General features: G+C 36.8%; 3 protein-coding genes across 3 annotated transcripts; 2 read left to right on the top strand and 1 right to left on the bottom strand.

Annotated features, from left to right (window-relative positions):
* Positions 1-1,125: 1,125 nt before the first annotated feature.
* On the top strand, positions 1,126-4,455 carry LOC108221753 (uncharacterized). The gene is made up of 3 exons (XM_017395611.2): positions 1,126-1,261; positions 1,609-4,031; positions 4,113-4,455. Exons 2-3 carry the CDS (start codon positions 1,722-1,724, stop codon positions 4,308-4,310), a joined length of 2,508 nt encoding a protein of 835 aa, XP_017251100.2. The 5' UTR covers positions 1,126-1,261; positions 1,609-1,721; the 3' UTR covers positions 4,311-4,455.
* A 1,022-nt stretch (positions 4,456-5,477) lies between these two features.
* On the top strand, positions 5,478-8,184 carry LOC108222043 (serine/threonine-protein kinase BSK5). Its single transcript, XM_017395931.2, has 10 exons — positions 5,478-5,678; positions 5,774-5,988; positions 6,079-6,214; positions 6,335-6,468; positions 6,552-6,657; positions 6,753-6,838; positions 6,917-7,105; positions 7,173-7,337; positions 7,538-7,651; positions 7,738-8,184. Exons 1-10 carry the CDS (start codon positions 5,594-5,596, stop codon positions 7,984-7,986), a joined length of 1,479 nt encoding a protein of 492 aa, XP_017251420.1. The 5' UTR covers positions 5,478-5,593; the 3' UTR covers positions 7,987-8,184.
* A 250-nt stretch (positions 8,185-8,434) lies between these two features.
* Positions 8,435-13,247, bottom strand: LOC108223619 (pectin acetylesterase 8). Its single transcript, XM_017397958.2, has 13 exons — positions 13,013-13,247; positions 11,644-11,775; positions 11,438-11,520; positions 11,077-11,206; positions 10,914-10,993; positions 10,563-10,649; positions 10,360-10,484; positions 10,193-10,253; positions 9,986-10,039; positions 9,828-9,905; positions 9,556-9,661; positions 9,221-9,366; positions 8,435-8,860 (listed from the first exon to the last, which is right to left on the bottom strand). Exons 2-13 carry the CDS (start codon positions 11,768-11,770, stop codon positions 8,753-8,755), a joined length of 1,185 nt encoding a protein of 394 aa, XP_017253447.1. The 5' UTR covers positions 11,771-11,775; positions 13,013-13,247; the 3' UTR covers positions 8,435-8,752.
* Positions 13,248-14,180: the final 933 nt, after the last annotated feature.

The following is a 14,180-nucleotide window of genomic DNA, read 5'->3' on the forward strand; positions in this document are numbered from 1 at the left end:
TCATTGCATTTTTGTACTATATGTTTCATGTCTGCATTGCAGAAATATGTACAATTATAAGAAGTATAAGTGTGTTGTAACAAGTATCACAATGAAAAGCTATCAGAAATTGGTTTACGCAGTCTGGCACTACCCATGCTGATAAAAATATTACTAAATTTTACCCCCTTTCAAGGTGTTTATATTCATGTATCATCACATAAACTTCCTCAGATAACAATGTCTGATCCATACCCACAATAAAGTTTTTCACAAAACAACATGGGTGAAGTGGGTCAAGTATAAGTATAATGTTTCTCCCCTTTTTCGGAGTTATCACAACCTTGTAAACACAGTCCTAGTTAAAATAATGTGTTCCATTGCCCCTTCCTAGATCCGTCAATCATCAAATGGTGAGGGTGAACTTGGATCTGGCTACACCAAGCTGCCTTGAACTCAAACTTTTTCTTGAATCATTTCAGAATTTCAGAAATCAAAATGCAGCAAAATTTAAGGTATATCATCCAATTATCCGTCAATAAATTTTTTTATCAATCACCTATAAAATCATTAAGACCTCTCTTGTCCCAATAAGTACTCTATTTTTTTCATATACATTTAAAATCAAATATCCAGCTGAGCAGAAGAAGTCCTGAATATGTGTGCGTGAGTATTAAAATTTTGGTACAACTTGAGGCCTCGAGTCATGTACTAAAAAATGAAAGGAATGAGTGCCATTTGGCAAGAACCGGAGAAACAGAAGATCAGTAAGCAATTTGAAGAAGATTTCAGTACTGTTAAAAACAAAGAAAAAATGACAGAAAAGATCAGGAGCCAGGAGGGTCAGTGTCAGAGTCTGGTTTGTATTTTTACTATTATTTATTTTACGGCAGCACCAAAATGCCTAAATCAACGTTGACATCTTATTCTTTAAACACAAAAAATCATTTTCACTATGTCAAAAACAGAATTTATAAATAACAAACGGAATTACATGACACGTAAAATGATGAACTTGGTCAGAAAGCCGTACATCACTGTGCATGTAAATATTCTGCAGCGGTTTTGAATAAATCCTTAAAGGAATAACAGAGTATCCAAATATATGATTACAAGGATGTAATGGTGAAAAGTGTGCTTCAATGGAGGACCCACACTCTTCCATTTTGAGCTTCCAGCCCGCCTTCAAAATACTAGTAGTAATATATTAAGTCCTTATTTCTACAGGCTCTGTACATTCTTGAACAAGGGCTAAAACCTGCAGAAAAGAGAAAACATAAAGGTAACTTTAAAATTTTTAATTTTTCTTCTTCTTTTCTGTTGTTGTAAATGTAAAGTATTCATGTCTTTCCTTTTGCATGTGAACTTTGAATATGTACATGATATGCTCTATATTTCTAGTTTAATTTCACTTATGGTTGTTGATTTATGTTTGAAATTTAAGTTTTGGTTTTTTCATTTCGGTAGAAATCAGATAACTGTTCCGTAAAGCCTTAGTTTGCAGTTTGCGTTGTGGATTTGGTTGAATATAGTATATATGATCCCCGATTGTTAAAATGTACATTAAGCTTTTGAGAGAGTTGGTTATTTTCATATTCGTCTTTTGATTTGATTTTATAATGTCATTAGGTCTAAGCTGTCGGTGCAATCAAAATAAGAACAACCTAGAAAGAAAAAGGGAGGTCCTGTGTAGTACTATAGCAGCAAAAAGTCTGAAACAATTCAAGGTCGAGTTTGAGATAATGAGAAGTCCTTCCCTGGTTGGTGCAAGTCGTGGTGATACGAAGCTGCAAGACAGGCTTAAACCAGACAAGTCTAAGTTATCATATGCAGATCTCCATTCAGAAGTAGTGAATGATGTTAAATTTATGAATCCCCCTTCTCCAAGTCCTCATCGAAAGCAACATGCTAGAGTGGAGGCAACCAAACGAGGAGTGCTTGTTAAACCTGTGTCAAGATCACCAGCTTATCTAGAGAAGGAAGTAGAAGTTGTGGACAAGCCTTTGGATATCGGGGGGCTTGATTGGCGTAGTTTTGAAGATTGGCAGTATTATCATCCGAGAACTCCTATTAGAAGTACCAGGTACTCATCACCTAGCAACATTGCCCCAAACTGTTTTGATGGTTCATCTAATCGTCGGCCAAGAGGTCATAGTAGCTCTCCTATTGGTCGTAGAGGGCGCAGGCCTACGCTGCAATCTTATTTAGACTTGTCTACCAGCGAAGGTCAGCTGGAATTCGTGAAGTCTTCTTGGAGAAATACTGATAAGTTTCAAGATGTCAAAGCTGTGCCAATCAACTCTGTTGATGGCCACGCTAATGTTCTGAAAGAGTTTCGGTTTTTCAACAAAAAACCTTCAGAAGTTAAGTTAAAAGAGTGCAATAAAATCCCCAAGACAAAAACCTCCAGAAACATTGATGGCCATGGAACAGCTTCACATATGAAAGGAAAGTTTGAGGCCAAATACGACGAATATATGAAGATGTCTCAGAAACTTCTGGATCAGAACAATGAAATGCCTCGTGTTGTGTCCCCGGATAACAAAAGGATAGTCCTACTTTTGCCAAGAGATAGTCCTGGGAATACAGATGCTGCAGTATCCCGCAATTCTGAAACAAATGGTAGAAAAAGTACAGAACGTTCCCGGATGAACTTAGAAGGATTTCATTTTGAGAAGCTCTCCCGTGCTGACCTTTGTTCCAGCATCCCACATAGCCTGCCGCCTCAAGAAATTGATACTGTTGAAGGCTCACAGAAGGGACAACATGATGATGATACAATTAAGTTTAAGTTCTTTCCCTCACCCCCATCAAAGACAAGCTCAGTTAGTCCGCTTAAAAGCAAGTTTGAGGATGCAAAGTCACCTGTGATGCCAAAAGTTTTAACCTTATCTAATGGTTCTAGGGGATCAGATATGAACATAGGAGCTGCGCCAACAACTAAGTTGAGACACGCTTCACCAAAACGTCTATTAGGAATTGGCTTAAGCAAAATAGGCGTTATTGCCAGTCCCAAAAACAGTGCAGTTGTACTTCAATCTGGCTCTCAAGTTGTCACAGCCAAAAACAGTGCAGGCCTAGAGGGGGGCGATTCTTCGTCTTGCTCAAAAAGTCCAATAAGCCATATACCGAATACTATAAGAAAAGGATCTAGTCCTTTGAGAAGACTACTTGACCCATTGCTAAAACCAAAGGCAGCCAAATCTCAATCTCTTCCAGATCAATCAAGCGATTATTCAGCATCATCTAATAGGGTCTCCACATCTTTTCATGCAGAAAAGGAACCTTCTTCAGTGCATTCAACGAATGTAAACTTGGATGTTGTACCTCTCTGTGAAACAAGAGGATCCTCAACAAAACAAGCGTATATAAAAGTTGCAGTCAAGAATAATCTTCCTTTATACACATTTACCGTTGACAACGACAGTTTTGTTCTAGCAGCAACTGTCAAGAAGTTTTCACTGAGAAAAGATGATACTGTCTGGATTTATACCTTCTTCAAAATTCAAGAAACGAAGAAAAGTGTAGGTTGGTTGAATTATGGACCGAAAAACAAAGAGTACATTCCTAATGTGATTGCACAAATGAAGGTTTCTGACATGCAACATTTAGATTCAGGTGGAAAGCATTTGGCTGATAGGTTGATCTCAAAGGAGTATGTTTTATTTGCGGCTGACTTGAGGCTGTTTGATAAGCAACCATCAGATGTTGAGCCAAACGATGAGCTTGCAGCCATTGTTGTCAAGCCTACAACAAAAACCACTGCAAGTTTACATGAGTCACTGCCAGATCTTGGAAACTCTTATAATGTGAGGGGTCTTTCTAAGAATAAATTGTCTGTTAGAAGTCATAAAGTTCAGAGCATGACTGTCATACTACCTGGTGAAGCTCATGGTATGCCTAGTAAAGGAGAACCATCATCTCTGATTGAACGATGGAAATCAGGCGGCTTATGTGATTGTGGAGGTTGGGATCTTGGCTGCATGGTGAAAGTTCTTGGTAATCAACATCAAAATTCTGCAGGGCAGTTTGAACTTTTTACACAATCTCAGGTATGACGCTTTCATGGAGATAAATTATTTCTAGGTGCTCACTACTACAAAAAAGCTCTTCTAAACAATTCTATCATGCAGGATGAAGTCTCAAAGTGTCCACCATTCTTTGCGCTGTCCTCACTAAATAGTGGGATCTTCTCAGTCAAGTTTGATTCATCTATTTCATTTCTACAAGCATTCTCCATTAGTATAGCAGCAATAGACAGCAGAAAACCATCCGAGCTTCAAGAACCAAGCGGCTTGTTTAAGGAGAATTTAGCTGAAACACATCACTAAACAAATATGAAAATGAGTCCCCTAATAAGTCAGGTGATATTTCTGCAAGTCTGCAACATGTCACAGACTCATCCCATTCCGCTGTCCAATGAGTCTAAAACATGAAAATAATATTTCACTAGAAGCCGGGCATCCAAGTTTCATCATCCTGATTACCTTATTAAGATGGTTCCCAACCTGCAATACTGCAATGTTCTCTAGCTGAAAGCAAGCATTTTCGTATAGCTTTCATATTATTTTTGTATTGGAACTGTATTTGTGTACAAAATACATATGTGGGATGTGGGAGACCTGTGCACTGGTATGACCAGACGGATTCTACTTCAAATACATTGTCTTTGATCAAGACTGCATTAAAACATCTTGATATTTGGTAAGGGCCTTTCCCTTTCTAAAAAGGCCAGCTTTGTTCATAATGTCATCGAATACTAAACTCTCACGTTGCATTGCATTACAATTTCTTACCTGTTTGTTCAAACTCGATAAGATAAAACTATCCTACTTAATTAGCAGCCTCACCTTAAACGGTCCAGAGCCAATGTACCCAACTAAAAAGCCGAGACCAGTGAATAAATAAACAAAGGCAACGGCGCTGCCATGTGAGTCAATGATGCAGCTAAGCAATCAACCATACACCATTCCAATGGAAATCGAAAAGAAAACCTACAAGTAGACACAATAGTAAGGAGAAGAAGTTACAGAAGAAAGTATGTAAATGTAAAGCATAGTAATGAAAGATACTCATTATCTATAATAGATTTTGTGATGCATATTTGGGGACAAGAAAACTCCTAGCATCACATGCCACCCTCAAACCAGCCCAACTCATAGAATCATCAATGTAATTACTTTACAAGTCTCTTTCTTATCTTAATGTTACAATACTTGATTCATATCTTGTATGATCTTTCTTATCATCAGCCCCACTACTATCATATTAGTCATAATGTAATTACAAAAAATCTTGCCATATGCTCTGATTTCCCCATGATATGAATAATTCAATTGGCTTAGTGCCTTTTTTTTCTTTTTTATGCTTTGGTATCTCGAAAACCTGAAAAAACTGAAACTCAGAGATTAAAGCAAATATGGAGTGGGATGATATGATGAGCTTATGCATTCATTTTATATAAAGGAGAACTGTTGGACCCAAAAGTGTATTTCTCTCTGTCACTCTTTTTAAGCCTCACTTCTTTCCATTTCAGTGTTTCCTATAAATTTTCCCTGCAGTTCTGTTGAAGAAAAACAAGAAATAATCAAAACTCTCTCTTTGAGACCTTGAAATGGGTGCTGGTTGCTCAAAAGTTTCTCTATGTTTTTGGCCCTCCAACCTAAAAACCCACATGATCACTAATTCTTCTGAAATGGGTAAACTTTATTCTTTCGAGTCTCGTTTCTTTTGATCCAAGAAGCCATGCAATGTTATATTGAATTTCTTTTTTTATGTGGATGATTTTGTGCAGAGTCTGCAGAGTTAGCTGCATTGCCTGCTTTCAGGATTTACAGTCTAGATGAACTTAGAGCAGCAACCTCTGGATTCTCAAAAGAAAACATTGTATCAGAACATGGTGCAAAAGCTCCTAATGTTGTTTACAAAGGACAGCAGGAAGATGATGATCGTTGGATCGCGGTTAAGCGTTTTAATAGATCTGCATGGCCAGATACTCGCCAATTCCTCGTTCGTGCTACTCTGCATCAGTGTGATTATGTATGCACATGTTTTTTTAGTATGTTTGTGACAAAAACATGGTGTTTTTGGTATTTTCAGGATGAAGCTAAATCAGTGGGGATGCTTAGAAGTGAACGGCTGGCAAATTTGATTGGATGTTGCTGTGAAGGGAATGAGAGATTGCTTGTGGCACAGTTTATGCCTCATGAAACACTTTCAAAGCATCTATTCCATTGTTAGTCTCACTCACTCTTTCAAAATCTGCTAAAAAGTTTGAGATATCTTTATTCTTCGATTCCCAAATGAGAGAACTGAGTGTGTGCCTAAGGTATATCGATTGTTTTGCATTATTTAGGGGAGAAACAACCGTTAAAATGGGCGTTTAGGTTGAGAGTGGCCTTGTATCTTGCACAAGCCTTGGATTATTGTAGCAGTAAAGGAAGGGCATTGTATCATGACCTCCATGCTTACAGAGTTCTGTTTGATCAGGTTCTTCTAAATCCTTCTCATTTTTTAGCAAGTACTTATTTGGTGATCTCGTTATTAAACTATGATACCTGAGTCCGTGACAGGATGGCAATCCACGGCTTTCATGCTTTGGCCTTATGAAAAATAGCAGGGACGGAAAGAGCTATAGTACAAACTTAGCTTTCACCCCACCAGAATATTTGAGGACAGGTATGACAGAGACTTTGATATTAATCAACAAGAACTACAAGCACAACATAATTTTTTGTATGTTTTGAACTCAAATCAAAGTCTCTATGTGGCAGGCAGAGTGACGGCAGAGAGTGTGGTTTACAGTTTTGGCACCATATTGCTTGATCTTCTCAGTGGCAAACACATTCCACCAAGTCATGTAAATGTCACTTTTAGACAATGAACTGTTGTTAGCACGAGTTTTCACACGTAAATGTCTGTTGTTGATATCTTGCAGGCGCTTGACTTGATACGTGGGAAGAATTATGCCATGCTAACAGACTCGTGCTTAGAAGGTCATTTCTCAAATGATGATGGAGCTGAGTTGGTACGGATAGCTACACGATGTTTACAGTATGAGGCGCGAGATAGGCCAAGTGCTAAATCTCTTGTCACTGCTCTTGCTTCTCTTCAAAAAGAAACAGAGGTTCAACTTAATCACAACTCATCTATGGAACATTATGTGACAGTTTCTGATATGGAGTTCTTTGCAGGTTGCGTCTTATATTTTGCTCGGTGTTAGTCAGGAAACTGATTCCTCAATGCAATTCACAAAGTTATCTCCTCTGGGAGAAGCTTGCTCAAGAGTGGATCTAGCTGCCATTCATGACATATTGGAGAAGCTTGGGTACAATGATCACACAAGGATTGCAGAAGGGGTCTCTCTCTCTCTCTCTCTCCCCCTCTTTCCCTCCCTATCTCCCTCTCTCCCCCCCCCTCTCTCTCCCCCTCTCTCCCTCCCTCCCTCTCCCTCTCTCCCCCCCTCTCTGCCCCCCCCCCCCCCTCCCTCTCTATCTGAAAAAGAAATAGCCCAATGTGCATTGACATTTGTAATAATAACTCTTGTTTGTCTTTGCAGCTTTCATTTCAAATGTGGACCAATCATATGCAGGAAACCATAAACTGCAGAAAGCGTGGGGACAGTGCTTTTCGAGCTAAAGATTTCATTACAGCCATCCATTATTATACACAGGTAAGCATCATCAGGAAGTAGTGGTATCTGCAAACTCCATAATATTGTTTAGAGGTATCACTCACCAGTGCTGATTTCACATCTAGTTCATTGAGGCCGGAGCATTGGCATGTCCTATCGTGTTCCTGAGACGTTGTTTGTGTTACTTGACGAATGACAAGCCTCAAGAAGCTCTTGGAGACGCAATGCAAGCGCAAGTAATATCTCCAGACTGGTGCTCTACCTTGTATCTTCAGGCAGCTGCTTTGTACAGCCTGGGGATGGACAAGGATGCACGGGAAACACTTGAAGATGGTTTCTTATTAGAAGCCAAAACAAAAGAAGCAAAAATTTAGATGTAAAACTTTACATCTCCTCTGTTACAACAAACTCTTAATTTTTGTAGTTTTTGTCTTATATTATCTATTGGGCAGACTTCTAAGCAATGCAGCAAGGTCTGAGAATATGTTGATTTGTAATTGCTGTATTTTTGTTTTTTATGTGCGTTTAACATTACATCCATTTATCAAGAAAGAAAGTCTCAGAGTTATGGCCTCTTGATCATATGACATTTACCTCGCTTCGCTTACCACCGAAGATTGAGAGTTCAAATATTGTCAAATACAATATGGCCAATGTCAGGGTTTCCATAGTGTGTCTTATGGAACCGCAGTTAAGTTGTTAGTTCTGACATGAAGAAATCACTGGTCATATCAAATTCCAGATTCCGAAAAGGTAAATGCATACTTCTACTGCTTAAAAGAAATACGATTGAAAGCTAAAAATAGTTCCAACTGAACTTGGTAAAACAAGAAAGTAAACTGTGATCATATACAGTAAAGATATACAACATGGTTGATGCATATTTAATGAATAAGATAAATATGTTAATAAAATTAAAAATAATAGCATCTGATATTCAATTACATCAATTATCAGAGTCACTCCACTGATTTCATTATATTACAAGCACCAGATCGCAGCTTGTGCAGACTTTATTCCAGCAACTTGATCAATCATAAACTTTCTTCCCCATATTCCCTTTTTATTTTAAGATAAACATGAATTGATAGACAAGCAATTATAGCGGCCAAGGTAGGATTTGTGATGCAAATCGGGTGCTCATTCAAAAATCCGGTTGTGACAAGTTTTATCACAAGGGTATGGACAATCTATCTTCTGGAATGGACTCCTGTCGTAGTACCAGTCCCCTATTGCCTTCGCAATCGTCTGCAGTACATATATTGAACAAAAACATAAACCTGTTAGTATTACTGAAAAGATATCCTTGTGTCCAGCACAAAATGTCACTATAAAAAAAGATTATTTTAGCAGACTTGTTAAGTAGACCAAATCAATAACCACAGACTATGCGCTTTTTTGTGTGCTAAATTTACTAAGACAGCGCTGAAGGTCGCTGCACTGTAATTCGCCTATGCTGAAAACTTGTTCATATTAAAATGATTTAGTGGGGGACATGACATGGAATATAAAACAGGGGCATGTGACTAAAGTGGTTGTTAAGCATGGTAATATAGTAATAGTATGTGGAAACCAACTCAAAACAGCAAGAGAAGTAGAGATTATTACCTTGTTATCCAACAAGGGAGAGTCAGCCCTTAGCCAAGTTTCCTGTGTTCCGGTTTGACAGTGGGCATAGCAAGAGTTTAAGTAAAGCCCTCTAGATTTAGAGCTACCCACTGCAGGTGCAGCACTCAAAAACTGCGTCCTAAATTCTGAAACAATAAAATTTTACTCCGATTAGTTTAAGTACGATAGTGTTGCCCAAGAAAATGTGGACTGATACATTTACTATAAGAGAGAAGTGATTCTCCGTGATAGACATTTGGCTAGAAATTATGGTCAGACTAGATCTTGTGCTATGCACGAAAAAAATAAAGTAAAGAGGAGCTTTTGTAATATACCTTGCAAGGTTTTAAGTTGAGCTGCAGAGCACTTTGTTATATCCTGCTTGCAATTGCTCCAGGTGCCATGGGGATCAGCAACACCAGGAGCCAAAATGTTCTTTACCTAAAATGATTGAATTGAAAGCACGAACTAAGAATTACTGAACAAACAACGATTATTTGGCTACCATATTGTAGAAGCAAATTATAAAAGATTATTGATTAGAAAATACGAATGGCCACTCAAAGAGTAGTTAGTATATCTAGATTATAAGCATAAGATGTCTAACCTGCCACGAATCATAGGCCGCATTTAGCAGAAAGATTGGTGTTTGGATTTGTTGCACCACGTTTTGAGGGAAAAAACACTGCAATTTTAATTTGATGAGATTTTTAAGAAATTTTAATAGGCAAAAGGGGACAAACATATGATATTGACAACTCTTACCAAACCCGGTTTGAGTCGTGAAGTGCAAGATGAAGGCAAGTTCTTCGCTGATCCCTGCAATAAAGATGTATATTTATTCAGGAACCGAACACGTAAGAGTACATGTCGACTGTAACACATGAGGAAGAGGATAACAATAGTGGACGTTGTGTGATATTATAGACGGAATGAGTGGCTGATTGGAGAAGCAAAGAGAAGAGAATATACATGTGTTCTGACAACGTCATCGTATATAGATTCGATATGTGATGTTCCAGCAACAGACTTTCTGTACAGATGACAAAATGTTTATAAAGGGACAGATTAGAATGGAGTGAAATATAATCTGCATGCAAATATAAAGGATATATGCAAGTCTGTCAAGAAGAGCTTACACATTAATGAAGTAACCCGCATCAGCAAGGCATTTCACTTTTGCACTCGCAGGTAGAAGAGATTTAAATTTATCACAATGCAATATGGAAGCTAATCCACCAGCCGAACAGCCAGAAATTATTGCCTGGGATTAAAAGGCTTACAGAGTTAATAAGAACATTTCAGAATTAGAGGGAAGCACTAATAACTAACTGGCACATACATTTTTTGCATCCTTCATTCCTTTTGCTAATAAATCCTCAATAACAGCGAGAAAAATCCTTTGTCCTCTATAGTGAAGATTAGTAGCCTGAAAAAATTTGTTCGCGCATCAGGAAAACTAAGAATTGAGGTAAGAAGATATATAGAGACATGAGACCTAATATAGGACCTGGCCTATATGTACTGAGCTCAAGTTATCACATATCTAAAATATGCTATGCTGCAGGGGGATACACAGAGAAGATGCATCTGTTTTTATATTTTCTTGTTCGGGATTACAGATTTGTGTATTTGATATCAATCTCCACAGGAATGAAAAAAATGTATTTCTCACAAAATTTGCAATACTTACAGGATCAACTGCTTCTACATCCCCAGTGAATGATGCTCCATCACAATACCTAACCTTGATTGTGTTCCAGTCGTAGAAGTCTAGAAATAAATGAAAGAGTTTGTCAGCAATGTTAAAGTCAGGTGAAAATATTTAACCAGAATAACAGAGTAGACGTACAGACCTGGATTAAACTTAGCTTTGTTGCTAAACATCCCTGAGAATGATAGTACTTTCGTCATTTGCTTGGAAGAACCTAAGCGTGTATTTATACGATCAAGGCAGGTAGTCGCATTGTTGCACCAACCTCCTCCCTGGAAAATTCCCCACATATTTACACTTTTTACGTTAGTGTGTGTTTGTGTTCTGTATACTACTCGAAACCACATTATGAAGATTGTCTCAAATCAATCTATCATTTCTGAGAGTATATTGAAGATATTTAAATAGTTTTGATATTTTTGTTGAAGGTGTTAATCAAGATCATATAGTAATTCTGTTGCCATACAAAATAAAATTGAAAATGTTACACAAAATATACCAACCTCGAAGTGGACCAACCAATTATTAATTCCAGCACCAAACCCCTTGGACATATGATAAGCCGGTGGGCTTCCATCCAGACATACTGTAAAAACATATGCATACATATGATCAGCAAATATTGTGATCAACAACCACTCGCATATCAGTACAGAAACAAAAAAGAGTATGTAACCAAAAAAAATAAAAATTACTCCTTGTCTTTTACCTGCTCCTTTTGCTACAGCACTCTGGAGATAAGTGATACCAACATCAAAACTATCGACTTTGAGCAGAACTAGCGCTACAGCTAGTATTTGAAACCACAGGCATACTCTGGTGTTCACCATCCTCATTGTAACTAAAAAAGAGCCATCCACAATTTATGAGAATAATGAGAGGAAAGTATAATAATAATTAATTTTTTATGCTATTTGTCCGATTTGAAGAACGTAACAGGCTACATTATACTAACTTAATCAGTACTAGATTACAAAAACATGCTTAACATATTCAACTTAAAGTAATAACTAGTTGAACTATAATAGTCATATAGCTGATTAAGAAGCCAAATGTTCTTTCCTCTGATAGTCAGACATGATCAATTTAAAATTCAGAAGACACGTGTCTACATTCAGCCAGGCTAGCCGGCCAAGGAAAAAACAGGATAGATCATTTCTATATATCCTACCTGATTCAAGATATATATAATAGAAAAGATATCATATCAAATTATATATAAACTTATGGCGCCGCATGTACTATTTTTTCCTGCTTTTACTCTCTTTTATTTTCCAGGCCATAAACTTATGTTTCAAAAATTATGGGTTGCACATTGTTGAATAATATATGATCTCAGGCTTCATTTAACACTTTAAGCTTAAGGTTTTAGATGAGTTTACTTAACATGGTATCTGAGCCTCGAATATCCTGGCAAGGCCTCCCTCAACCTTATAAGTAATAGTGTAGTCTAATGAGTCCCTTTTCGAAATACATAATAATTATTTTACATCTAAATTTGGGAACAACAAACTCTTTTCAAGAGTTCTGCTCAACAATTTTCCGACGGAGGACTTTTTTATGAGTGAACTCACCACCCAACTAAACTGAATATCAGTTAAATCACTTAAATCGAGTGTTTGCACATTAATAGGTTTCCCCAACAGATGCTTTTCCTTAAACCACTCCTTATTATCCACTTTGCAACCACAAATTACCTCCCTGGGGATTGTTCACCATCTTCACACCACTCAAAAACTCAGATCACTTGACAGAGATGGTAACTCACCAAAATACATATCACAACAACATAGCACAATATTTTTTTGTACCATTATACCCCTGGATAAAGATGTAACTTAGTACTACTATGAAACTGGAACAGTAAATCCAAGGGCATTGCTTTAATTAACACTACAAAGGAGTACATACCATCTAAACAACTACAACCACATATTCACATACCTGTACTAGGAAACTAGTTTGCCTATGGAAGTATACAACTATGAAAATTTATTGCTAAACTAAAACTATTAGGTGTGTGAATAAATGCATGTATCACACAATATTACTAAAAACAAGCATGAACAAAGGAGTACCTGAAAGGAGAATTTAAGAAAGCTTCAAGGGCCTGAAAGAAATAAGCTACTTAATTGAGATCTTAGAGGAGATTATGTATTGCATTAGTGCAGAAAGTGGTAGAGGTATATATAGAGTGTTTGTGTGCAAACTGTAAAGTGTGGCCTTTGTCTGAAGTGTAAGTAGATGCACCTTATCTTACATAGTTACAATGTTCTGTCAGCAGTAGTATTAAATTTGGCTCAAAACACTTATGACTAGACACACAGAACAACAACCTAAATAATTGAACGTGAGCGTGAAACTTCTTTCAATTATGCTTCCATGCGGTGAATAAAATATTGAATTATGTCTACAGAACTTGATTCTGAGAAGCCGGTTCAGCCGGTTAAAGAGAGCATTTGTATTTCTTATTCACATGTTCGACTTTGCAGGCTCTTACGTGAGCAAGAAGAAAACTTGGTTATGAGAATTCTTCCTGACTCATCGATCTTCCAATATTTTTTTACAAAACGTTCCTCTAATAAGATTTTTAAAATCCAGTTAATTATTATAACTTTTTTAAATAATAAATTATATAATGAATTAAGTAATATATCGGTATTATTATAATATTATAAATATTTTATTTGTAATAGGATTAATTCTTTTATTTAGACCTATCATTCAATTAATCTAAACTCAACACCTCCATCAATTAATTCGTGATTTTTTATTTTGGATTTTTACGATCATAGTAACGAATAGTTCTGTAGTAATCAGTTTCCAGTAGATAGTGCTTTGGAAAATATACGTTCTGAAATTTAATAAGAGTGTTACTGCAAAATAATTTTTAGCCGAATTTAACAAATAATTTGATTCTGGTGACATCTTGTATGCCAAACTCTAACCGATTTCCCAGGTAAACAGTGCTGTGGCATCTGACCAAATTTTAGGAGATGGTATAAAGATAGACCCGAAAATATGATCGAGACTGAAGAAATTTAGAAACTCAGTGAAGTTTTGATAATTGCAATATTATATTTACATATATTTACTGTGGCTCCAAATAAAAGATAATTTACGCTCATATTTTTACATATTTATAACTAAAAAAATTAATATCTAAAACAGTTTAATTTTTAGGATCTGGTTGACCGGTCGAATGATTTTTTTGTGGAACTAATATAGGGCATACCTATGTTTACA

The sequence above is a fragment of the Daucus carota genome, chromosome 5 (genome assembly GCF_001625215.2).
Source record: "Daucus carota subsp. sativus chromosome 5, DH1 v3.0, whole genome shotgun sequence".
In the NCBI taxonomy this organism is placed as follows: domain Eukaryota; kingdom Viridiplantae; phylum Streptophyta; class Magnoliopsida; order Apiales; family Apiaceae; genus Daucus; species Daucus carota.